We start from the raw sequence: 27,149 nt of genomic DNA on the forward strand, positions 1-27,149 counted from the left end.
TCTTCATAACTTAAATGTTTCATCCCAGGCAATATCCTGTTGAATCTCCTCTACATCCCCTCCAGTGCAATCACATTTTTCCTATAATGTGTGACCAGAATTGCACACAGTACTCCAGCTGTGGCCTCACCAAGGTTCTATACAACTCCAACATGACCTCCCTACTTTTGTAATCTATGCCTCAATTGATAAAGGCAAGTGTCCCATATGCCTTTTTCAACACCCCACTAACATGCCGCTCCGCCTTCAGAGATCTATGGACACACACGCCAAGTGCCCTTTGTTCCTCAGAACTTCCTAGTGTCATGCCATTCATTGAATACTTCCTTGCCAAATTACTCCTTCCAAAGTGTATCACCTCACACTTTTCAGGGTTAAATTCCATCTGCCACTTATCTGCCCATCCCATCTATATCTTCCTGTAAACCAAGACACTCAACCTCACTGTTAACCTCCCGGCCAATCTTTGTGTCATCTGCAAACTTACTAATCCTACCCTCCACATAGTCATCTATGTTGTTTATATAAATGACAAATAAAGGGGGACCCAGCACAGATCCCAGCACAGTGACCACTGGACACTGACTTCCAGTCACTAAAGCAGCCTTCAGTCATCATCCTCTGCCTCCTACAACTAAGCCAATTTTGAATCCACCTTATCAAATTACCCTGTATCCCATGTGCATTTGCCTTCTTTGTAAGTCTCCCATGTGGGACCTTGTCAAAGGCTTTGCTGAAATCCATATAAACTACATCAACTGCACTACCCTCATCTACACACCTGGTCACCTCCTCAAAACATTCAATCAAATTTGTTAGGCATGACCTCCCTCTGACAAAGCCATGCTGACTATCCCTGATCAAACCTTGCCTCTCCAAGTGGAGATAGGTTCTCTCCTTCAGAAATTTCTCCAATAGTTTCCCTACCACTGACGTGAGACTCACTGTTCCCTGGCTTATCTCTACAACCCTTCTTAAATAGTAAAACCACATTAGCTGTTCTCCAGTCCTCTGGCACCTCCCCTGTGGCCAGAGAGGAATTAAAAATTTGGGTCAGGGCCCTTGCGATCTCCTCCCTTGCCCCCCTCAGCAGTCTGGGACACAAATCACCCGTACCTGGAGATTTGTCCACTTTTAAGCCTGCCAACACCTCCAATACCTTGTCACTTCTGATATTAATTTGCTTAAGAACCTCGCAGTCTCTCTTCGCGAGTTCCATACCTTCATCCTCATTCTCTTGGGTGAAGACGGATGTGAAGTATTCGTTCTACACTCTACCGATGTCCTCTGGCTCCACCCATAGATTGCCCCCAACATCTGGGGGAGGATTTTACTCTTGTTGGGCAGGCGCGACGGGTGGGTAGGTGGGCCCGGGAGTGGCTGCGCAACGTTCTACCGCCTGTGCTCGGGCCCCAAGCGCGATTTCACGCTGACAGGCCAACTCACGGCCAGCCAGAGTGAATCGCACGCTGAAACGCCCAGCGCTGCCCGGGTTGGGGGGGTGAGGAGGGCGAGTGTGGAAGTCAGCGTGTGCGCGTGGGTGCACTCAGTGAAACCTCCCTGAAGGCACAGAGCTGCCTCAGGGAGCTGAAAGTTTTCCACATGAAAAATAAAGAATGGGAAAATCAGGAAAACATGTCCTCTCATGTGACTCTGTCACAGGGGCAGAGACACATGCTAAAAATGAGTTTTAAAAGTTTTTATTTTTTTTTAAATCACTGATCGACACCTCATCCCACCCACCCGTGGTTGGACGGGCAATGAAAATTTCAATTTAATTGATTGATTAAGGACTTTAATAGGCCCCTTTTTTGTCGGTGGGCAAGCTGCCGCCTCTCTTATGCGCCCGCAGAGTGAGATATCGCGAGAGTGCGTGATGATGTCGGGACACTCACCCAACGTCGTCGTGTACTATTTTACTCCCGTTCAGATCAGGTGCATACCCACCCGACAAGGGAAAAATTCTGCCCCTAGTGGTTGTTATTTACATGGCAATCCAATTTTTTGGCAATGAATTTCTGGAACTTGCATGAAGAGGCGCGTGCAAATGAATTAAGTGGGGGTGCTTCAGAGTGCCAGGGTCAAAGTGAGACAGATTTGCACTGACCCTGCAGTTCTCTGGGTGAGGATCCCTCTTAACATCAGAAGGAAGGTAAGTAGGAATCTTTGGAAGAAGGAGCCTCTGAGTCTACTTTGCTTTGGAGCCAGTTCAAAGACTGAATGCCCAATATACATATCATAAGCTTATTATTATCTCAAAAGCCAATATTACTGCACACCAACACTGATCAGAGGTGTCAGTTTGAATATAATGACTGGCAGATACATTGCCCAATGTAACGGTGAATGATGGCATTTATTTACACCAGTGTTTTTGTGATGAATTGCGACACTAAATGCTGTAAATCTGAAATCAAGTGAGGAAATGCAGAGAATGACAACAGACCTGACAAAGGGAGACCAGAACAAGCTTTGAGAATCTAATCCCGATCGTGGGTTCCAATCAAATACGTAACTGGCCCTTTCCATTTCAAATCTTCAGGTGCCTGTTGCAGGTTTGGGTTTTTCTTTTTCTTCAGTGCTTTGCCCGAAGGCAGGTCCTTGACGATTATTCTACTAACCATGATGAAGTGCTGTGATTTTTTTTTAACTACAGGGTAAGGAGACAGACCCCGAGCCTACCGCAGCCAGAACAGGGATCAAGCCCTGTGCTGTTGCCGTTAGCCTCATCCACACACTAGCTGCCCGGCCAAAAGAGGCAAGCACCACCATCCCACCACCACAACTTTGGATTAATACGCAGTAATCACCACGATTGTCTTGATGCTATTAGACTGGGTGTTAATACACAGTAATGACCACACATATCCTGACACTGTTAGGAAATAGAGATAGCTTAAGTAAGTTATATTCATATTTGTAGGTGTTGGAAATGAGTTTTTGCTTTGAAGTTTAAGCTTGATTTGTATTTCTGTATCCGTGTGTTAAGAAAGGTCAAATGGAGTTTTAGTTTCACATTAAAAGGGTGCTTGTATTTCTAATGAGGTTTTTTTATGACTGTTGCAGCTAAGTTAAACAAGGATAGAAGAATTGAACTGTTGTCTAGCAACAGGGGGCCAGAGAGGTGGTCCCTCCCACAAACACACACACACAAGAAGTGAAACAGCAATTTTGATTTGGAAACTGTGGAATTTAGTTGTTTTTTTTTAAATTGCTGCCAGGAGATACTGGAGCGCAGGGGACAGACAGCCAGTCCCAAGCTAAAGGAAAACCCCAAAAATCCAGGCGAGTGGAAGAGGGGAAAGTCCCAAGCAAACCTTCTAGTCAAAGGAAAGAAGCCCTACTATGGGTGAAGGCCAGCAAGCAAGGTCACCAATTCAACATTGGAGGCAGTGGCAACGGTGGTCAGTGCCAATGCCCTGCATAAGAGGACAGCCACCCAGTGCCACTCCAGGATGAATGGCCTCATCCATTCCACTGGGGTTATTCACTCTTCTCATCGCTCTCAACTCTCACACTCACAAACCAATCACACACCCACAGGGGTCTCACACCTCAATGGACAACACCACTAACTCTCACACATACCCTCACATCTCCATCGGGCTCATTTCCTCTCAAGCTTGTGTCCTCATCTTGCCCATGGCCCCGCTCACCACACAAACATTCCACACAGTGTCATGCATCCTGCTCACACTCTCTCCATCTGTTTTCACACAGGAGAAACTGGTTCACATCAGCAGGGTGAGGTCCTAGACCAGGGTTGGAGTGGCCCACATTAGGCCTCTCATTCACTTTGAGGAGGATGCCATCACTCTGACTGGTGAGGACATGGACCCTGCCTGCGGTGACGGTGAGTTCGGTGGCGAACACCCACATGAGGATCCTGCACCACATCATCCCTCTCTCAACACAACTGTAAGTGCTCTCTCTCCTGCTTTTGACTCTGCTGCCATGCACTAATTATCTCTACTTTGGTTCACAGGGAGCCCTGCCAAGCGGCCGATGCCCTCAGTCAGCCAGTCCCTCAGCTCCATCCAGGTCCTCACCTCCAGCCAAGAGGACACCTCCTCCATTGAAGAGCTGAAAATAAGCAGCCTGGAAGACCCATCGCAGCACTTACCCAAACTCTCCACCAGCGCAGGGACACACACCTTGGTGGGACCAAGTTCAAGAGTAGGCTCGGGTTCACAATCTGGTGGTCACCGCATAGACATCTGTCCACAGCAGGAGGAGGCAGGTTCAGCTGAACTCCCCGGCACTTGGAGGACTGCAGGGGAAGAGACATCTGTGAGATCTAAGTCAGATGACGATCCTCTGGATTCGGCCTTCCAACTCACCATGGAGAGTCAGCAGAAGGTGGAAGAACATCACGCAGAGCTGTGTGCCTTAACAGAGTGGCACACGAGTCGGAGGAGTGCGTCTACCTGCTCGCTGATGAAGTAGTACCCACATCTGCACATATGGAGGGAAGCATGGCGGACATCATGGAGACCCTGGTCTGGTAGAACACGGAGATGTGCACAGACCTGAACTCCATCATGGTAGCCATGGGCGAGTTCCTGCAGTGGCAACGCAAGAGAGAAATGGGGCACCTCAATGTTCCCCCAGTTGCTCCTTCCCCTCAAACAGTCAGGCACCCAAAGGGAGGAGGAGTGGCAGCTGGACACCCCTGGACCATCCAGTCAGGAATCTCAGAGGCTGTCCTCTCCCTCCAAGTCCCCTTTGCCTTTGACCCCTTCAACCTCGACCTCTGTCACCACAGAGGGAGCAGCTGGCCCACAGGAGGACAGCCAAAGCAAACCAGAGCCCCCAAGGCCTCCCCTCTCTAGAGCACCCATGCCAAAATCATCAGAGGCAACAGGGCCAGCCAGTACACAGGCTGTCTCCACCCCTGCTGTGGATGTCAGGACAGCACCTAGAAGTCTAAGGCGTAGAAAAGCTAAGAAATTCTGATCACATTTGGTTGCACAGATGAACACATTTTTGTCACTTTACAATCTGAAAATATATTCACTTTCACTGAATAATGTGTAATGGAGTGTTTCAGCTTCATTGTCAGGCTTAGCGAGTCCTCCCACTGCATCCAACCACCACACTCCACCGCCCACTAACAGTTCAGCTGCACATAGCAGAGCCACGAGTGATTCTAGAGGGAAAAGTGTGTGTGTGACAGAGCCCTTCAGAACCTTGTGCAAGCACTCTGCTACGCACATGTATCCTTCACGTATCACACTCATCTCACTGTCCCGAGCATTTTCAATGCTGCCTGCTGGGCTTCCCTTTCAGTTGTCCATCTGAGCTGACCTGCATCTCCGCCCCCAACCTCCCCCCCTCCCACACTGATCTCACTCCCATGCTGCACCTGTTCTCACCAACCATGAGTCTCGTTTCGCTTTCGATTTTACAAGCATGGCAGAGCTGCAGTTTATCTTGAGGGCTCCCATCCTTTCGCTTCCCCCAGCCACCCATTTCCTTCCCCTCATCACTGTTGGCTGCCCTGGCATCACCTTCCACTTCCCCTCTGTGACCGACCAGCCACAATTCTTTTCTTTCGGGGATGTCCAGGTGAACATGCCTACCTTCCCGGAAATCCCATCCCCGTCCACATTAATCTCCCCAACGTCTTCCTTCCCACTCCCAGGGATCGTGTCTGCCTCCGAGTCCCCACCAACCACCCTTGCCGTCCCTTCTACCGATACCGTCACACACTCACTCTCCCACCCTACCGCCTCACTCTGCCCTTCGTCATTTTCACCATCCCCTCCTACCACACCCACCCTCCCCAGGAGGCAGTCATTGACTCCACAGACCCCTCCCTTGCATTATCACCTGGACATCCGCCTCTCCAGACTCCTTCCCCCCTTGGAACTCCTTCCTCCTGCCCCAGACTCCCCCCCCCGCCCCCCCGCAACCGACTCCTAACCACACCCCCCCACCACACCGCCCCCCTTCTGACTTATTCACCTCCACCTCGGACTCCTTCCTCCCTCTCAGTCTTTCCCCCTTACTGACTCCTTCCTCCACCCTTACTTCTCCCTCCAGTCTTAATTCATCCTCCAGCCTTACTACCCGCCCCCCCACCACCCCTCCAGATTCCTTCCCCGCTCCAGATTCCTTCCCCGCTCCAGATTCCTTCCCCGCTCCAGATTCCTTCCCCTCTCTGAATTCTTTCATCCCCGAGGACTCCTTCCTCTCTCTGGATTCCTTCCCCTTTCTGGACTCCCTCCCCTCTCCAAACTCCTTCCCTTACACCTTCCTCCCTCCTTACTCCTACCTCGCCAGTTGGTGTATTCTCCCCCATTACCCCCTCCTCCCCTGTACCTCCCTACTCCCAACCTCACCCCCTCGACACCTTCGTCCCCCCACTCCCAACCTCACCCCCCCACCAACACACCTTCTTCTCCCAGTCGAAACTAGACCTTCCTCTCCCACCCCCCGGTACATTTTCCTCTCTCAAACACAGCTGGACCTTCCTCTCCACCCCCTCGCCAATCAGCCATTGCAGACCGTAGCCTGAGCAGACTCTCAACGGTGACTTTCCACCTTCCATGAGCTGCTTTGCAGCAGAGCCATGTCCATCGGAATCCACCCAACATGCCATGGACGTTCCTCCAGGGTCCTGTTGCTGTTGGACTCTAGAATCTTCTGCTCCTCGGATATCTGCGAAATGAGCAAGGACCCGACGGTAAGTCCTGACTTCTGCACGTCACACTTGTCAAGACTTGTTCTGCACTGGCGTGTTTCCCCGCCAATGTGCTCAGATTTTGCAGTGTGCGGGGATGATTCCAGTGAGCTGGGCTTATAATGATATGCATCTGTATTACAATGAAGTTCCCAATGTCCGACGGTGGAAAACGCGGCCCGCCATTGACGGGCAGAGTGGATGATCGCAAACTGGTTTCACAATGTCGATGGCCTTCTCGCTATATTGTCCGGTCATGCCGCCAAACACGGCCAATGCCAGTGGGCATGGAAAATTCCACCCTAAGATTGCTCAGAGACTACCAATAGACCTTGATGCCAAGTGACCAGTTTCCAGTGATTTATCATCAGATAGCAGCAAAAACATAAATACCAATTGTGTCACATCAGCAACGTGGATGGAATGTACTTCAATATGCCCCAGTAACCAAAAGGTCCAAAAACAATTCTAGTGAAAACAGCAGGACATGCAAAGACAAAATTCACTGTAGTTCCTAGCTTGTATGACCAACAGAACAAAGTTAAAACCTATGGTAGTTTTCAAATATAAAACCATGCCAAACATTAAATTCCCTGCAGGAGTTTTTCTGTATCCTCATGACAACAGTTAGACAGATGAGAATGGAGTGAACTTATGGACTGATAATGTGTAGGAATAGGCAAGCTGGTGGCTTATGTGAAGAATGCAGCTTATTACTGTCGGTCACGTTCAGATCCACTATAACTGATGAGATCAAGAGGTGCTTGCAAAGAAATAATACCACATTTCAGTTACACCAGGGGGTCTAACATCCATAGTTCAACCTTTGAGTGTAGGCCTCAACAAGGCATTCAAGGATCATGTTTGTGCTGAACATGGAGGAGAAAAAGCCTCCACAAAGAGTGGAAATATGCACACTGCCCTGTTTGATGTTTTATGTGGTTTCATTATCAAATCGTGGGATGCTATTAGTGCACCAACTGTCATCAGATCGTTCAAAAAATGCAGAATATCCAATTCAATGAATGGAGGGAATGATGATTTGTTGTGGAGGGATGATTTGGAATGTGAAAGTGCTAAATCTGACCCAGCGTGGGATCATCACTATGACGCTATTGCCAAAGTGACTCAGGATGAACTCGATGAACGCTTTTGTCAGATGCTAAAGACAATGAATTTAGCAGCTTTAAAATGCTTTGATTGCAGCTAAAGGTATATTTGTACAATTAATTCATTCACTAAACCATGAATATTAATTTAATATTACTTAGTGGTGTTTCTTTCACATTTCAGAATGGCAAACCCCCACACTGGCGGCTCACACTTTATACTCAGCATATAAGTCGGCCCCATGTTTGGAAGGATTTTTGGAGGCTTCAGAGGTTGATTCAAATGCCATAATCTATGGTAATCACTCACCCTGATGCTAATAGATTGGTGTGTAGAAAAATACACAGGAATCATTGAACTTACTCTGACACCTGCATCATCAAAACCCACATTTTTCTAACAATTCCCAGAATTTACACAAGGTCCCAGGTTTTCATGGAGGGATGGAATTATTGTGCGGCTTCCAAAATGCGAGGTCCCACCTGCCCCGCATTTGACTCACTTTGCACCATATTTTTGCCTCTGAGAGGATTGGGTGGAGGTGGGAGCTCAGGCTTAGCAAACTGCGATGCAGTGTGAGCACTGAGGTATGCTGGTTAGAAGGGCCCGTTCAGTTCTTGGGGACAGCAGCCTAGCTCCCGACATCATTCATATGCCCCCCCTACACATCACCCCTCACTTCCATGCCCACCCAGGCCACCTCCATTCCCTTTCATACTCCCCATGCTCCCTAAATGCAATTCCCCATTTATCCTCTGTAGCCACTCATCCAGTATCCATAATGGGCAGACCTCAGGATGTCTTTGAAATAGACATTTAAATAAGACCGTCTAACAACCTAATAGAGCTGTCATTGAAACACACGGACTCAAAACGTTAACTCTGTTTCTCTCTCCACAGATGCTGCCAGACCTGCTGAGTTTTTCCAGTATCTTATGTTTTCATCTCATACAGAAAAAAGAATCTCATTCAAAAAGGGCATTCAGAAAAAATTAAATCCCCTCAATAGCGACTCTGTTGTAAAAACAAACAAACACTTATCCATTTACCACATCAAGGCAGATAATCCTTTAATAATCCCTTAAAACTGTCAATAAAAAATGTAGTACAGCTCCCTGATGAACTAAGTAGTTCTAAAGATTTTGAAAAATAAACAAGCCTTCATAATAGGCTCAGCTGTCATATCAACCCTTGGAGAGGTAAACATTGGAGTCTATTGAAACTGAAAAGATGCCTTTTTTTTTAAGCTGTTCTTTTTCAAGTCACATTGCCTGTCTCTCAGTGGAGTGGACCAGCTGCTTAGAGTTTTTCAACTTTCTGTAGCAGGGCATTTTTTTCAGTTAATGATCTCTGCACATTTAAATTGCAGCCAAGAACACGACGGGAGAATTTCCCAGTACAATTTTCCACAGCTCCCAATGAGGAAAGTACTCTAATGCATCTCTGCATTTAAACAAAGCTGGTCATTGTAATGGTCAACTTACCTTTCCAGGACAGAATCCTATGATGAATCCCTGCAGTTAAAACACATCTACATCTACAGCATCTAATAGTCACATCTGAAGTTGTCAAAACATTTAACATTTACCTTTCAGAATGTTCCTAACTCTTCAACAGGCTTCCCCCCACTGGTCATGCACTCTCAAACCTGACAGGCTTTTTCAGGGCTTCCCCATAGAAATAGTGTGGGGAAGGAAATTCAAATCTGCTTCGGTCCTCACAATGGTGACCCTGACCTCAGAAGAGCTATGTGTGCATTTTGCATCCAAGGCCTTTCTGACCCCTCAAAAGGGTGGGGCCCGCTCGCTGACGTGTAAAATGATGAAGGGTGACGTCAGGTGGAATTCCCGACACACCCCGCGTCATTTCAATTTTCAGGTCAGCGGGGGCACAGCTGAATCAACTGTGCGCCTGTCGACCTATCAACAGCCTACTGAGGCCATTTAAAAACTAATTCAAGTAATTAATGGACCTGTCCATCAGCCTTAAGGTTGGTGGACAGGCCTGGAGCCCTGACGGGCTTCAGAAAAAGCATGAAACCTCATCCACGGGCGGGATGAGGTTACGTGAGGGTTTTAAAATATTTAATAAAGGTTTCAGTGAAAGTGATGGACATGTCGCAACTCATGTGACAGTGTCACATGAGGGGACATATCAGTGAAATTATATTTTTGTACATTGGCCATTTTAAAATTTGGCGCCGATCTCCCTGAGGCAGCACTTAGCCTCAGGGAGATGAGTGCGCTGTTTCACACACATGCTCAAATGAGTGCACTCCCAGCTGAGGGAATCCACCCCCCCCCAGCACAGGGAGCGCATAGCATTTCCTGGCGGACGTCACACTGGGTGGGCCTTAACTGACCTGCCCACATAAAATGGCGGCACACCCCCAACTGGGGACGTTGATCAGAGGCACGCCTTCATGTGCCTGCTCCTGCAATTCCCTCCTGACGAGGGGAAACTTCTTCCCATGGTGCAGGAAATCATATTCAAACTCACCATATGAAGAAGAACCTGATTATAAAACTGCCCTAGGTTCCTAGACTTGCATGAAAATCGCAAACATTGCCAATATTGAACACTAATGTATCCTAGGGGTGGGAGGGAGATCAGCAACATGGGTCAAAATTGACTTAAAATATTCACTAAATGTAATTTTTATATAAGAAGCTATCTAACCGAACATGGATAAATTGTTAGCACATCCTGACATTTTTGATTTCAATAACTTGACGGAATAGTATGCTTCTGCAATTCTAATTGTCCATTTCAGCTTATTACATCGAAGAATCCACCGTGCGCATCAGTTTTGTACAGAACTGTTTTATATTTGCTTCACTGAATCCTTACTTGAATTTAAAGGTTTCTCCCAACTCAGTAGCATTTCCGGGAGTGATCTCAAATATTCCACTGAAAGAGTAAGGATGGCCACCGTAGGCATACTCTGTCAAAGAGAATATAGAAAAGGTTACTGAAACAAAGGTCAGCCACTCACAAACTTACAAATTCTATTCCAACAACGTGTTTCATTTGCAGCAGCAAGCGAACACTCTGTCCTCACCAATGTGACATTTCCATCTACCACACTTTGTGGGGCAGGATTCCCGATTTATATTGGGAATATTATATATATTCCCAATATATATTACATTTATATTCCCAGTTTTAATTTAAGGTTGAATTGTGGGCAATTTTGAGCCCATAAAGGATTGAACTTGCCTAAATGCATTACGTTTGGGACCCTGATTGCTGCAAACCCAAGTACTAGGGCCTAAAACAGCAATGTTCAAGATCACTCTTGCACCCAATTCTTCATAACAACCTGCATAAAATAAAAGGTCAAAGGTCATGTACAATATAAACATAAAAACAGTGCACAGTAATGTACCTGTACATGCCAAACAGTCAACATTGTCCCTGAATTTCCTGGAACACAATGATTGCTGACATATATCCTAAATTACGCTGTTTTGTTTGACAATCGTCCGGTTGCAAATTTACACATTAATTTCTGGGAAAGTAATTTGAATATGCCACAGTAAGTGTAATCTCAACTCAGGAACCTTGGAAGTAGTGCAAGAATAGCTTATGCCATTTACATCAATAAATTAGTTAAGCAGATCAATTTTGACATGGCCTGAATTTCAAACTCTTTCACTGTGCTGAACTCGATCACTTGCAGAAAATAGTTTGAGCTATGATTGCACTCAGTTGGCCTATTCAGTTTTCAGAAACTTTTGAGATTAGAGTTTTATTAACTTTTTATTTGGGGATGATATGGATAATTTAAACAACTTTAAAAGTCTCCAATTAAACACTTTCATCAACGCTATGTGCAGGAACCTTAGTGCGCTACATTGCAAACCACATACAATAAACCAGCAACACAATGACGAGGAAGAAATGTTTTGATGGACTTAGCTCAGGATTATGAATACCAACCAAAAATAGAGATTTTATTTTACTTTATTTAATTATCTTGAACATATGAATTGAAACATATTCACAGATCAAATAAATTGATTTAAAGATTTTGCACTCACCTTGAAAACTCTACTTTAGAATGAACACAATGATAACTTATCTTTAATGGTGGAATGTCAAAGACTATTTTATAATATAGGCATAAATGTGATCCTAGACTGCTGTGATAAAGCACCGTAGCTTTTATCACTCTCCCATACTGAGAACCATAAGGTGGCTGAGCATCCACCCTTTATTTTTTAGCCTAAGTGGTTGCAGTGAAGAATGAGCTGAACTATAGAAAATTCACCATTTCATTTTGCTTGATGGGAGTGGTGTGGAGCAGGGGGTTATGATAATCAAATTTCAAGATTTGGCAAGGCGTTTGGTGAAGCGGTGCAAAAGTCCCAGGAAATTAGTAGCTTGGTATGAATTAATGGCTTAACTCACTCACCGCCATAACTTCCTCTGTAAATGTGTGCAGCAGCATTGAATATCTAGGACCAAGTTTTGTATTACCTATTATGTTGTGTTTTATCTCACCTTGTCCCTTATCCTTCTCAACCTAGGTCCTTCTCAACCTATGTCCTGTAGTTAAAATAAATTCAGTTCACGTCATGCTGCCACTTTTGCCATACTAGTGCAAAGTTAAAGGGAGCCAGTGGAAGTGGATGGTGTTGGAAAATTAAAGGAAGAAGACCATAGATATTCATAGGGACTATTATTCAGCAATGTCAGAGATAGAGTTGTATATGTAAGATTAAGATGTGGGACTGGACAGGTACACTATAATGGTCCCTATTAATTCTGTACATTCCTTTGTTACTGTAACCCCATGATATATTTGTGCAAATCTGAGATAGATAATAGAAATATAGACCACTTTCGAGCCCAATGTTGTAAGATACATGAAGTAACACATATTTTAGTCTGAATTGCACTTTGATTCTAACATTGACAGAAATGATTCTCTGCTGTTTTTGGCTCTGTGCAAATTACTCCAAAGAAATTTGTTAATTTGAAACCTGAGACTAAACCGAGAAGCATTGTGGTGTGGTGCAGAGTACACAATACAACATCTCTGTGCTTACCTCTTCCATAGATCTCAATACCAGAATGAAAAACCCCTATTCCAAGTGTGGATGTGTACTCATTAATCCAATACTGCAAAGGAAACACAAAGGTTAAATAGTGTATTAATGAGATGCTCATGAAGCTTAGCAGTGCCCCACCTACATGCCAACAAAGCACTAAAGTCATTGTTATCTTGTTCATCCCTTGGAAAATGAATGCTTAAATCTTTTTATGGAACTTAATTTTCAATTTTAAATATATTATCACACACCACATATAGCTTGTAACCTTCAGTCTGATGAATAAGCTCCGGTTCTATGGCTAAATATTGTATCAGCTACTGTAAAGACTAAGTGTTGTTGCAATAAATTAGTCCCATTGGACAGAGTATATCATCCATGCGTGACGATACCTCAGTCAGGCAAGTCCTGGGTTAATTTTAGAAGACAAATCACCAATGATTAAGGTCTCCTGGGAAAGCACTTATAACTCAGAAGGAGGCGATTCAGCAGATCGTATTCATCAGGATTCACTAGAGAGAGCTTTGGTCTACACCTAACCATGCTATAACAGAACTGGAAATGTTCTTGTACTTGTAACCTCAACTACAATAAGCATAAATGATCGCAAAAAATCAAATTTGTGATTAGACATCATCACTCACACAAGAAGAATTTGAATCTGCTTTATTTAAGTAGCTTAAAGCAGCCCTGTGAACAGGTACTTCTGACTTTAATGTCCTGACCACTTGACAACATAGAAAAAGGATGGGAGTCCAATGTGTCTCAGCTGTTTTGAAAGCAGCAGCATCATCCAGAAGTTTGTCAGAAATGTTATTTTAAAAATGGCAAGAGATTTAATTTTGACCACAATCTTTAGTAGACAGAATCAAAATATCCCATTATTAAAAATATTTCTACAGATTTTTTACTCACAGCCTTTGTTAACACAGAAAAAAAAGCTTTGTGGAAACATAGGTGCTGCCAATGCAATGACCAGTGCCAAATATTAACGAGCATGGAAGGCTGAGGTCTATATTGCATCTAATCTGCTCTAATGTAACCTTGCAATGCATAGTGAACTGGGACGGTGAGCACATAGTATCCCCCAGGAGTTACCTAAATCAGATGTGACTGGAGGGCTGAAAAAAAACCAGAAAATGCTGGAAAAACTCAGCAGGTCTAACAGCATCTGTGGAGAGAAAGACAGAGTTAACATTTCGAGCCCGTATGACTTTTCTTTGGTGTATTAATACACCTGATCACAGTGGAAATAACTTTTGAGCCTTGAAATAGGCCCACCCTTGGAGTTCCCCTTAACTTTTTTGGTTGTTCATTGCTCAAACCCTGGAAAGGGGCAACTCAAGTTTCCAGAGGCTAGAGATCAATGGAGAAATCAGCAGCAATGAGTGGGCAACTGGAAACCCTCTTAAGGCATTTCAGCGTCCAATATCCATGGTGCTATTAGTGCATCTTGTACTTTTCCTGGAAGTGCTGTCAAATTATGTTAAGTGAGCTGAACTCAGTTTCAGGAGCAAAATCAGATCATTTGGGTAGAGGTGAAGCCAGGGCTCCCAGAAGGTTGCTGACAGACAGACAAGTTGGCTCTACTGGCCCCACTGTGTAACAAATTGGGAATGTGTGAAGCTACTTATTTCATTGATTTTGATCTTGCATGTGCTTGAGTGTCAAAAAGAAGCCCATCTGGATGATAGGATATGAAAATTAAGTAGATAAGGGATTTGAACATTAAGTAGATGATTTAAACCTAAAACAGAATATCTATGCTGCCACATTAAGCTGTTAGAGTTTGATCTAATTCAGAGGTAATTCTAATGTGTACTTTTCTCATTCATCCTTCTGGAATGATTGAGCTAATCGCATCATTTTGCTTGAAGCAAAGGAGAAAAATATTCGCAATTCTGACACTGAATATTTTTAGAGGAGTTGCTTTTTAAATCTCCCTAATACAGATTGGAGACACCATTCAAAGTGAAAGAGCAGTTTAATATATTTAATGTATAGCTTAGTGGGGTTTCACAGTATCCTTTTAACACTGGATCCTGAGTTTGAATTCAGTCCAAGATGAAAGCCTACTCTCTCTGCCAACTGTTATAGATTATAAATGAGACTAGCATTGGCACTCGTCGCTTCAGTTGCTACTGACTGTGGATCCACAGTACAAAACTGTCATAATTTAGCAATGTCTGCCAACATTACTGGGAAGAAGATATAAGACTCTCTCCAAGTCATGATGGTATAGCTCAGACATTTTTTCTTCTGAGATAGACTAGAATGAATGATATAAAAACAAAAAAACTGCGGATGCTGGAAATCCAAAACAAAAACAGAATTACCTGGAGAAACTCAGCAGGTCTGGCAGCATCGGCGGAGAAGAAAAGAGTTGACGTTTCGAGTCCTCATGACTCTTCGACAGAACTTGAGTTCGAGTCCAAGAAAGAGTTGAAATATAAGCTGGTTTAAGGTGTGTGGGGGGTGGGGGGGTGGGGGGGGAGGCGGAGAGAGAGAGAGAGAGAGAGAAGTGGAGGGCACCAACCCCCTCCACTTCTCTCTCTCTCTCTCTCCGCCCCCCCCCACACACCTTAAACCAGCTTATATTTCAATTCTTTCTTGGACTCGAACTCAAGTTCTGTCGAAGGGTCACGAGGACTCGAAACGTCAACTCTTTTCTTCTCCGCCGATGCTGCCAGACCTGCTGAGTTTCTCCAGGTAATTCTGTTTTTGTTTTAGAATGAATGATAGTTCTTTGCACTCGACCTGATTCAGAAGGTGATTGATGCTAATATTAGGTGCTGACTGAAGCTGGACAAATGTGGCCGTCCCTCACCACAGAGCTACTATTAAAAAAAACTCACCAGATGTAAAATTAATGAGTCAGGATAATAAAGCTGCAGTAATGCTTCTGCATCACCAACTGTTCACCAAAACATTCAGCACCTTTCCTGCCAGCTTTGCTTGTCAGGAAATTTGCCAAATAAATCTAAGCTCCAATTCTCTGAGTTTATGTTGGAAAGTCCACAACTCCAATGGTTCCGCTAATACAAGCTGCTTAAGGGTTGTTAAAGTAAGCAAACAAAAGCTGGGTGGAGCCTTAAACCAGGTAGGTTGCTTGCTTTGCTGCAATCAGTCAATCTCCCGCTGCTAAATTCAGAATGGGGAAGATGGAATTTATGAGCTTGAAGCTCTTCTTTTATTTAGCACTTGAACAAGCTTAAAGGAGCTGGACTGGAACGTGGATCTATTTTCGGGTTCACACTGTCAGCTCCAGTTCATTTCACTCCCTAGCTGAAGAGCATGGATGATATCCATAGGACCCTTCCTGCTGTCCCAGCATATGTTCTCAGTTCAAATCGTGCAGTAAACCTGGAACCTTGAAATCCAGCACTATAAGTCCTGTGAAGACAGCAAGGCTACTGCTGTCAGTTGAGTCGATCCCTGTTTGCCCAGCTCTGTCTAATGGTCAACAGCCAAGTTGTGGATAAGCAGAAATAGGAAGAAGGGCTATTAATGGATCACTATCTTAAAAGGAGCTGAGGGAACATTCAACTCTGCATCTTGAGGCCTAAAACTGGATGAGTGACTTTCCAGGCCTTCCTCAGACTGACTGAAAAGCCTTGGTATCCATTTCCATTCGAATCTTTATTGTTGGCGTTTAATATAATTTCTACACTAGAATATTATTTTTGATGCCCTAAGATCAGGACTTGTTTGGGAAAAGTGGGCTTTAGGGAACTCAGGCAGAGTTGGCATAGGAGAAGAAAGAAACTGGCCATATCAGCCCACGGTCAGCAAGCAGAGAGGAGACGGGGAAAAGATCACTTATAAGAGGAGAGGAAGAATGGGCAACACCACAAAGGGGGAGCTGGTTAGGAGATCTGAGGGAGAAAGGAGGAGTTGGGGGAGGAGAATGACACTGACAGCAATGAGCTACTGCAGGGTGAATGAGTTTGAAAGACGCTTCTTGTATGTAGTGAGATGGTTTTCAGAGAAAATCTTTCTAAAAAAAATTGTGGCCAACTGAGGCCATTGACAGGATAATTAAAACAATTAAAGGCCCTGCCCATCCAACCTTAAGGCTGGTGGGCAGGCCAGGAGCCCTCGCAGGCTTCTGAAAAAGCATGAAACCTCATCCACTGGTGGGATGAGGTTTCATGTGGGATGGTACTCAGGATTTGGGACAGCTGTATGAAAATTGGGACTATGAAATATCTATGAAAGTTGGCAAATATGTGAATATTTCACCCATGCAGTCCCAGCTAAGTTCAATTCAGCCCAGTCTTAGAAAAGAGAGCACCATGTAAGAAGTTGAAAATATTTTGAAACCAAAGCCTTAAAGTGAAATACCCTTAACAGTCTGACAGTCCCATAATCCTGTGTTCATATCAATCCCAATTAAATCAGCTTTAAAGTTTCATCAAGTAGGTCTTTGTAGTCTATTTCAAAAAATATATTGCACTCTGGATTAATGTGTATGAATGCTAATCCTAGATACAGCAACATGTTCTAAGAACTAAGTTAAATTCTGAAATCACTGTCAGCTACCACACTATCTGTTCATAATCAGGTTGCCAACCCTCTAGGGTTGGAAGCAGACTCCAAGAATTGAATATCAATCTCCAGGACACTGCTTTGTACAAACCTGGAGGAAAATCATCGGGGCATTAAAAAAAAGTTGTTTTTTTGTCACTTTTTTTGAACTTTTATCTTTACCAGGTATAAAAATATTGAAAATGGGGAAAAAAAAGCTGTTTGGCTGACAGTCAAATATCATCCAATTGGGTAATACGTCTTTTTGCTTTCCAGTTGGCGTAGGGAGGCAGTGCATCACAAGGATGGATGTGTTGGCGGACTAATGGCTGGAGTGTGGGGTCAAGTCATGTGATGATACCTCCAAAAATACATTCGATTGCAGTTGGCAATCCTAATTACCATGTGTCTTCTAAGAAACACATAGGGCAGAATTTTCTGCCTGCCGGGCGGGTGGGGAGCCGATGCCCGCCGGAGGACCGGGCCCCGCCGCCATTTTAAGTGGGTGGGCCAATTAAGGCCCACCCAGTGTGACATCCGGCGGGAAGCACGATAGAGCGCACATCTCCCTGAGGCTAAGAGTTGCCTCAGAGAGATCGCTGACAGCTGTATAAACTTTAAAAGTAGAAAAATAAAAAAAATCCTTAACATGCCCCCCTCATGTGACAATGACACATGAGATGGGACATATTAATAAATTTCGCTGAAGTTTTAATAAACTTTTTTAAACCCTACATGAAACCTCATCCCGCCAGTGGATGAGGTTTCATGTTTTTTCAGCCTTAAGGTTGGATGGTCAAATTGTTTTAATTATCCTGTCAATGGCCTCATTTGGCCACTGACAGGTCGCTGGGTGGACAGCTGATCTCGCTGTGCCCCCGCCTTCCTGAAGATTTAAATGGGGTGGGATGACATCATCCCGCATTATTTTCGTGTCAGCGAGAGGGCCCCGCCCCCTGCTCACCGACAGCAAAATTCAGCCCATGTTATGCCAATGCTGTCAGGTTTCAGTCAGAGGCTGCTTCCCAGATTGTGCCCAATTACGGACAGGGATGTTCAGCTGTACCAAACACAATCAGGGTGAATTTAATTCCATTGACTCGGGTCTGAAACTAGCCGGTGTGTAGCTAAAATTCACTGGGTGAATTACTCACGAATATCCTGCAGTGATCCTGCTGCCTTGAATACTAACCCGCTCAGCTGCCTGTGTCTTAACTCTCAGCAGGTCCTGTTCTCTTACTACTCCCATGCTCACTGAGTGACATTGGCTCCCTATCAATCAACTTTAAAATTCTCATCCTTGGTTTCAAATTCTTCCTCCGCATCTCTTTAATCACCTCTGGCTTACAACCCTCCGAACTATCCATGCCCCTCTAATTCTGACTGCTTGTGCCTTCCCAATTATAACTGCTGCACCATTGGTGGCCTTGCTTTCAGTTGCCTAGGCCCCAAGCTCAGAATTCCCACCTTAAACCTCGCCACCTCTCTACCCCACTTTCCGCCTTTAGGGTACTCCTTAAAACTTTGGGGAACTCTAAAAACTTTTCAAGTTTTTGGTCATCTGACCTAATATCTCCTTATGTGGCTCAGTATCATACTTTGTTTTGTAATGCTCCTTTGAAAAACCTTAGGATGTTTCATTACATTAAAGGCGTTATATAAATGTATGTTGTTGTTATTGGTGTTTTGGCTCTCCTGAGCAGGTGGCAGGGCCATGTTCTTGCAACTGTCAGGGTCATTCCTCAACTATACAAATGGAGGGTTGATGGTGTCACCAGGTGCTGGCGGCAATCTTAGTAGATGGTCTGAGGTGAAGCCATTGAGGATTTCCAGCACAATCCCACATAGGTACATTTTCAATTTAGTTTTTAAACTTTCCTTCTGAGCCAAGTGAAACAGGAAATTTCAGGCCTCCCCTGACCTGGGCACCTTCCCGCTTCCTTCCCTCAAGACCCTATCCAATAACCACCCCCCCACACCCCACCCCCCACCACCCACCACCCAGGGCGTATTTTGTTGCCCACAACTTTTTCTGAGGCCAGCCTCCTTCTGCCAAAAATTCCCCCCTGCCCTGCCCAATTAGCTTGTGGTTCCTACACATTTTGGGTGAGGAGCTGGGCAGCAGCACATACGAGACCTGGAAGTTAAAATCATCCGGGCATCACATTGTTGTGGTCATGGGGTGTTTGACACTCCCTGTGATTCCCACTGCTATTATAATCAAGGCTTATATTGACCCTTTCAAGGGAATGCAGGTCTCACTAGTTCATAAACACATGCATCAACTGGCACCACCCCAAGCTCCAGCCTTGCTGGCTCATAATGCTGGGTTTCAAGATTCCAGGTTCACTGCATGATTTGAACTGAGTTCATATGCAGAGACAGCAGTAAAGGTTCTACGCATACCATCCGTGCTCTTAAGCTAGGGAGGGAAATGAATGGGTGAGAGTTCCCATTCCTAAGCAGCATCTGATATGTCCTGCTGAAAAGTGTTCAAACGGAAGTGATGAGATAGTCGGGAGTGACTGTGATGCCCTCCACATTGTCCCTTTGCTTTTTTTTTAAATATATGTATCTAACAAAATTGTCATACTTTATGTGCTACAGGCATGGTCAGCCTCATTGACACCGGCCATTCATCCAAGCAAAAGGTCCTGTAGCATTTTATTTGCCCACAAAAACTGAGTGACTGCTGAGTAGCTGAGGTGTGCTGCTGTGGGATTTGTAAAGGAAGTTTGCTATTAAGTCTGCTTGTTAGTTGATATGTAAACACAGGAAGAGATGGTTAGATCGGACCAAGCATTGGTTCCTGTCCAGCTTGACTCCTGTGTCCTGTGCTGGGCAGCACAAAATGGAGGGTAAAAAGTCCCCAGCTTTGGAGGGAGTGCAAAGGAAGGCAAGTAAGGTGATAAATGGGATTGGGCAGCTGAGCTGTGAGGGAAGATTAAGGTAAGTAGATATGTTGATGTTGGAAAGAAGGTAACTGTGGGAAACCTGATTGAACTATTTAGAAATCACCAAGGGAATGGATAAACTGGATCCCAGCTGGACCAAGATTAATACAAATTCAAAGAGAGATCATGGCCTGTGGAGGCAGTGGGATTGGAGGATGCTGTAGGCTTTTAGGACAATGACAGATACATTTTTGACAATAACAGAGGTAGAATGGATTAAGAAGTCCGTAAACTTTGAGGCAGGCCCAGAGTGGTTACACCTGGACCTGTTTGGTCTGTGTTACTAAGAACATTGAGAAATATGGGGGCAGAAATAATTTAGTTCAAGCATGTCTAATGGTGCATCATGATTTAACAGAGCTTGCTTGATTACTTTAGGAAGTTGGGAGTCCAAAGTATTTGTTGACTTAGATTTCTATAGGGTTTTTTGCCTTATCAGTGAATTTGACTCCAGCTTACTTAGTGTTGCATTTGGAACTTACCACAGTTTCTTTTGACACCTCACCAAGTTACAAACTTCATTTGAGGATTTTCCCATTCTGTACAAAATGCTAACAATTGATTTAAAGCAACTGAAATCTGGTGAATAATCAGCATCATTACAATGCAGATTCCTTTCATTCACTGCATTCCCAGTCTTATGATTTATCAACCTTTAATAGACTGAAAAATCTGCAATGAGTTCCCTTATTTTATGCATTCTTATTGTCTGCCAGCTATATTTTTACTTTTGCTTTGAAGGTAGTAGTAATAACTGAGATTTGTCTCCCGCCAAAGTAAAAAACATTTGCTGCTACTGCAGCTTTTAACCAGAGACAATTCACAATCATACCTCCTTGTGTTTGACCTCTCACAGGCAGCTTGACAAAAATGCTGGAGCCTACCTCACAAATCGATTCTCACAACACAACCTTGAATGCCCACCTCTGCTTGTAGTGTTCAGTTGTTCTGTGTTCAATTATGTGAGTCTGGTAACTGATCTATGTTCACTGTGTTTGATTGGTTAAGCCTGGGTATGGACTCAGAGCAAAGTAAACAAGCACCACAGAAGCTATTAGAAGCTGAGCTGTAACCATGATGGCAGATATTTTGTGATTGCAGAGATATTTTAAAACTCTTGTAAATAAACCTGTTGCACACTTAGAAACTTGTGTCATCTTGTCATAGCTCTTAGTTATATAAAATATGCAACACTGAAACCCTTTACTGTGCTTTTGATACCTTTAGACTCAACTTCTGCAGTTCTCTCCTCTGACCTGGAAATTTCTGATGAGTGCTCTCTAAACCCTTACTATGGTCGCCACCTGTTTTGCTGCAGATCTTTCCTTGACTGGCTTTCCTGCCCCATTACCGAGCATAAGCCTGTGTCAGGGCTGAACCTATGCTGGGCCCACGCCCGCAGTTTGATGTTCACTTCTCCAGGCCCAGACATGGGCTCTCAAGGTGGACAAGCGTTCTTATGATTTCTACTAATTTTATTCAGAACTTTTTATTTTATACCTCTGTATAGACAGGCCGCATAGAAAGAATCAAAAAGGAGATTATTTAACATTTGTGATTTTAAGTGTACCATTACATTAGTGTGCTCATTCAATGATTGTAATCTGAATGACCCTATTATGTAACATCTTTGGTAAGTTATGGATAATAAAAGTTATTGGTAGAACATGTCACATGATTTTAGCTATTTCTGTTTTTGCATCGGCAAAAATCCTACACAAACAGCACAAATGTGACTGAGGTAGAGTGGGTAAGAGACCATAGCAGAACACAAAGAATGAACAAAACTCAAACCATCCTTTAAAAGGTTAGGAGAAGTTGTGTCCAATCCCCTCACATGCAAATGTTCCACTGCGTGCTATTCCACTCCAACGTCTCGTTATAAAAACCCAACAAAATTGATATATGTATTCATTGAATATATCTCCTAATAGCTCTTCACCTTCCAATTTAGGATTTGTGCACCAGTGGGTCACAATGTTAAGAACAATCCTCTTTAAACTTGCAGGTCCAAAACTCAGCAAGTTAGTAGACCTGACCCAGTGCTGGCTGCAGGGACTTGCATGCAGCCAGTATGTATTAGGGAATGACAAGTGTGCAGGAGGCTGCAGTCTGTCCATTGATGATGCGCTGACTGCATTGAGACATTGCCAAACTTACTGTTATAAGTAGGGGCCAGCTGAGCTCTGTGTGTTTTGTGCGCTGGATTATCAGAATTTGTGGCTTATGTCGCACAGGCCACAGTTTGGGAACAGAATGATATGTAACACAGAGGAAACCACAAAATGATTATTTTCAACTCGATGCTAATATTAGATCTAAATGTAACTCAATGTATGGTTTATAGGAAAGGATTTTATGGCCCCACCACAGCGTGTCTCCCCTGGTGGAGCAGCGAGCCATTTAAATCTGCACTCACTTTGGCAGGACCGTAATATCCCACCAGGTGGGATGGGATGTAAAATCCTGGCCATAATTGATTAGGATATTTCTTTATTTTTAAATTCTGTAATAGAGGACTGTTGGAGTGAGACTTAGCCATAGATATTGGTCACTCAGTGAAATTACAGATGATCACTGAGAAATCGGGAACTATTAAGGAAGAAAATGAATAGGATTTTTTAAATGGATTAAATAAATATAAAAAGAATACTTTGTTTACTAGTCCCTTGCCCTAGGGATATAACCAGCTGCCAGTTTGATTACATTGCAAACTTATTTATTTTCAAAGTGATTAGAGATGCAATTTGTTAATAAAGGAATGCACACATTTCCAAAGCTGGAACCAATCTAAACTGGAGCCAATCCAGATTCAGTTTCCAATATTGACATTTTGGATTGCTTCAGGTTTGGCTATTTTCAGCTTCAGTACTTGCTGGAATAAAAATATCTCCCTCAGGCAACATGTTAATCCCATCATCTGGAAGGCAACCAACTTTACTTGTGAAAACCACTGCAACTTCCTATTTTGGTGCATCACTAAAGAACGCCAAAGGCTAATGCTCTTGTGTCACACAATGGCCTAAATATTTACAGGAGTGGGGTAACAAGTAGCTGGAGGGCCTGGATTTCAGGCGGGAAACCTGGAATTGTGGGTTCTGGAGCTAAAACTCCCCATGCTTGTATCATTTTGGCCCATTAGGTTCCCTACTGGCATGTCAGCCTGATTGACAGGCTTGGCATCCAGTTAGGTGGGGAGCAATCTGTAGTATAAAGGGTTAATAATTATTATGCTAACAGCTGGCATATGTCATCAATGATGTCGGATCATGTGTCACTGGGACTCAGAGAGATGTTTCTGGAATTGATTGAAACATATAAGATCCTGAGGGGTCTTGACAGAGTGGATGTGGAGAGGATGTTTCCTCCTGTGGGAGAATCTAGAACTAGGGGTCACTGTTTAAGAATAAGGGGTCACACATTTAAAACAGAGATGAGAATTTTTTCACTGACAGTGCCGTGAGTCTTTGGAACTCTCTTCCTGAAAAGGCAGTGGAAGCAGAATCTTTGAATATTTTTTAGGCCGAGGTGGATTGCTTCTTGGTAAGTAAGGGCGTGATACTTATCGGGTTGTTGTAGGGTGGCCAAGTTGTACTGTTAGTAATAGAGTTGAACTGCAAACACTTCTTAAGTGAAAACATGAAGTTTATTTACAATATACTCAGCAGCAACTACACGTGTGCTTTCAACTCCAACTCTATCTCTACGCTGACTGCTGAGGTAGCCTGCGCTGCTCTCCTATTGGTTACTACGAATCATGTGATCTTTCCTAACAAGTATTATTCTTAAAGGTACATTACACACTAAATAAAACCATAATTACTACATTCCTCCCCCTTTAATTCAGCTATACACATTGGCCAGAATCTTCTGGTTGGCATGCAGGGGTGGGCCCCGCTCGCCGACATGTAAAATGATGTTGGGTGTGCGCCCTGATGTCACTGCGCATCATTCCAATCTTCGGTTCAGCGGGTGCACACTGGAGTTGGCTGAGTGCCTGCCAAACTGTCAAAGGCCTATTGAAGCCATTTAAAAAACTAAGATGAAGAGCCCAGGCGGCCTTCGCATTCTTCATGGAACCTCATCCACGGGCGGGATCCACAGCTCAGTGCTTCCAGGTGCGGGACACACTGGGTGGGCCTTAATTGGCCTGTGCACATAAAATGGCGGCGTGCAGCCAATCATGGGCAGCAATCAGCTACACGCCTGCCAGCACTACTCTCAAACCACCCGCCCGACGCAGAGAAAATTATCGCCATTTTATTTACAAGTACATATTTTTCAAGACAACATTATATTTACACTGGGTAAGGAATTTGCAAGTTCAGTCTTTCAGGTGGTTTCCTGGTACGTGTGGAACGTCACAGCTCCACAACTTCAAATTCTTTATCAGGAACCTCCTTTTCCGGAGTTGCCTGAACATCAGGTGCTTCAGTGGGCACTTGCAGTTCTGTATCCTCAACTCTTACAGGAACATCAGACATGCCAGTCCTGGGCTGAGTATCCTCAACAGGAAACGTAGACCTGGTCATGGTCACTGGTGGAACCATATCTTGATTTGTCTCTCTCTTCCTTAAATGGTCCACATGTTTATGGATGATCCGGCCTTCCACCTCCACGTGATAAGATAGAGGTCCAGTCACCATGCTTATTTCACCAGGTAACCACTTTGGTCCTTCCCCGAAGTTCTTCATGTATAACAGCCCTCCCATGGTAAATTTCTTCTCAAGACTATGCCAGTCGTGTATAGTTTTCTGGCTTCCCCGATTCCCTCCCACCCTTCCCTTCTAAATTCGGCATTATTAAACTCAATCCAGTCCTGAGACGGCATTTCAACAATAACTCCACTGGTGTGGCACATGCTTTGTGAGGGGTAGTCCTGTAATGAAAAAGAAGGTGTGCTAGCTTGGTTGCCAGAGTCACCAGTTAGCTTTCTCATGCCGGCCTTGAACTACCCTTTCGGGGCCAATCCGTTTGGGGAAGGGTGATACGGTGCAGTTTTTACATGAGTGATACCGCTGAGGCTGATAAATTGCTGAAACTCAGCACTCGTAAATGCTGTGCCATTATTAGAAATGACTACTTTTGGTAGTCTGTGAATGGCAAAACTCTGACGTAGTTTCTCAATTGTAGCGGCTGACTTCACCTCATATACGTCCAGCCATTTGAATGGGCATTGATAATGAGCTGAAACATTGTTCCCAGGAAAGGTCCAATGTAGTCAATGTGTAACTGCGCCCAGGGTCTACTTGACCATGGGTGTAATGGAGCTGTCATTAGCAACTTTTGCATTTCCTAACATTGCACACAGTGCTTTACTAATCTCTCCATTTTAACATCCATCCCAGGCAACCATAGATAGCTGAGTGCTATGGTCTTCATTCGGGAAATTCCTGGATGGGCACAGTGTAGTTTAACTAAAAGATGCTCTTTACCTCTTTGGAGGAATTATCACTTGTACTCCCCACAATAAGATGCCATCCTGGCTGGTTATTTTGTGTCTTCTGTTGCAGGACAGTTTCATTTTGTCAGATACAGGCTCCTGTGATCAACCATGTAGCACTTGTTCTCATACTTGAGATAGGACTGGGTCCTGACTTATCCAGTCTCTGATCTGTCGAGCACATACCGGCAAGGAACTGGGATGTGCTCAACATTTTCTTGTAAAGGCAAATGACTAAGGGCATTGGCATTTGTGATTTGATTGCCAGGCTTATGTACAAAAGTGTATAAGTATGCTGGCAGGATTAAAGCCCTATTAGTATGTCTATAGTTTCTTTCTACGTGCCTTCTCCTTTCTGGCACAGACTTTAATCTCGGCCTTCTTTTTGACTTTACTGTTGGCCAGACTTCTCTCAGATGGAAGCTTAACTTATCTGAGCCCAATGGCTGAGTGTCCCAAAATTTCATTGTCTGTCTCTGCTTCTTGGAAAATTCAGCAATTTTTGCTTCCAAAGCCTCTTTGGCTTCATTTAGCTGATTCTTCAGCTCTTCCATCTCTTTTTTGTATTTGTTTGCTGCCTCCTGGAAAATTGAACATTGTTGTGTCTTCTCTGCCAACTCATTCTTCACTTTGTTCAAAGAGGTGCTGAATTCTTTCTGTTTCTCTTCATACTTTTCCAGAGGTACGAACTTTGACCTAAGGGAATCTTGTTATGTGTGAAGGTCTTTCAGCAGGTTTTCTTTTTCCCTATGAATTTTGCTCACCTCATATCAAACTCTGTCATCAAGCAGAGTCTCTTCGAGTTTCTTCTGCTGTTCTTCGAGGGTTTGGTTTAAGACAGCCTGCATTTCTTCAGGTTGTTGAGTCGTTACACACTCTTTTTTCAAAAGAGGAATGCTTCCAGCTTCCTTTTGGAATCTCAGTGGCCAATTGAGGTTGATTTCCCTTAGCCAGTTTCACCCTAGAGGCCTTGGTCCTCTGCCTCTCAATACCAACACCGGCAGCTTTGCTGATTGGCTTCCATAATGGACAGTTACTCTGCTTATGCCTTTTACTTGATTGTCTTTATCCATATATGTTTTTAGCTTGGCAGCTGTTTGTTCGAAGCTTAATTGATATTTACCATTATTCAAATGTCTGAAGGTATGTTCCCCAATTACTGTAGTAGCAGCTCCCATGTCCACTTTCATTCTAACAGGTTTGCCACTTACTTTCACTATGAAAAATATTGGTTCTGTTTTTCCAAATTTCAGATAAAACAACCAGCAAATGTCTGAATTTGTTGTTTCAGGCTCGTCTACATTGTAGATTTCATTGGACTTCTCTTGTTTACAAGCCTGCTTGAACATTTCCTCATTATGTATCCATTTCTA

General features: G+C 44.0%; 1 protein-coding gene across 1 annotated transcript in view; it reads right to left on the minus strand.

Annotated features, from left to right (window-relative positions):
- Positions 1 to 27,149, minus strand: part of LOC121292287 (deubiquitinase DESI2) — an 86,469-nt gene that overhangs the window by 34,571 nt on the left and 24,749 nt on the right. Inside the window, exons 4-5 of the mRNA XM_041214137.1 lie at positions 12,850 to 12,922; positions 10,646 to 10,739 (exon numbers count right to left, since the gene is read on the minus strand). Of these exons, the coding sequence (XP_041070071.1) occupies positions 10,646 to 10,739; positions 12,850 to 12,922 (167 nt within the window). The remainder of the gene's footprint in view (positions 1 to 10,645; positions 10,740 to 12,849; positions 12,923 to 27,149) is intronic.

This window comes from Carcharodon carcharias, chromosome 20 (assembly GCF_017639515.1).
Source record: "Carcharodon carcharias isolate sCarCar2 chromosome 20, sCarCar2.pri, whole genome shotgun sequence".
In the NCBI taxonomy this organism is placed as follows: Eukaryota; Metazoa; Chordata; class Chondrichthyes; order Lamniformes; family Lamnidae; genus Carcharodon; species Carcharodon carcharias.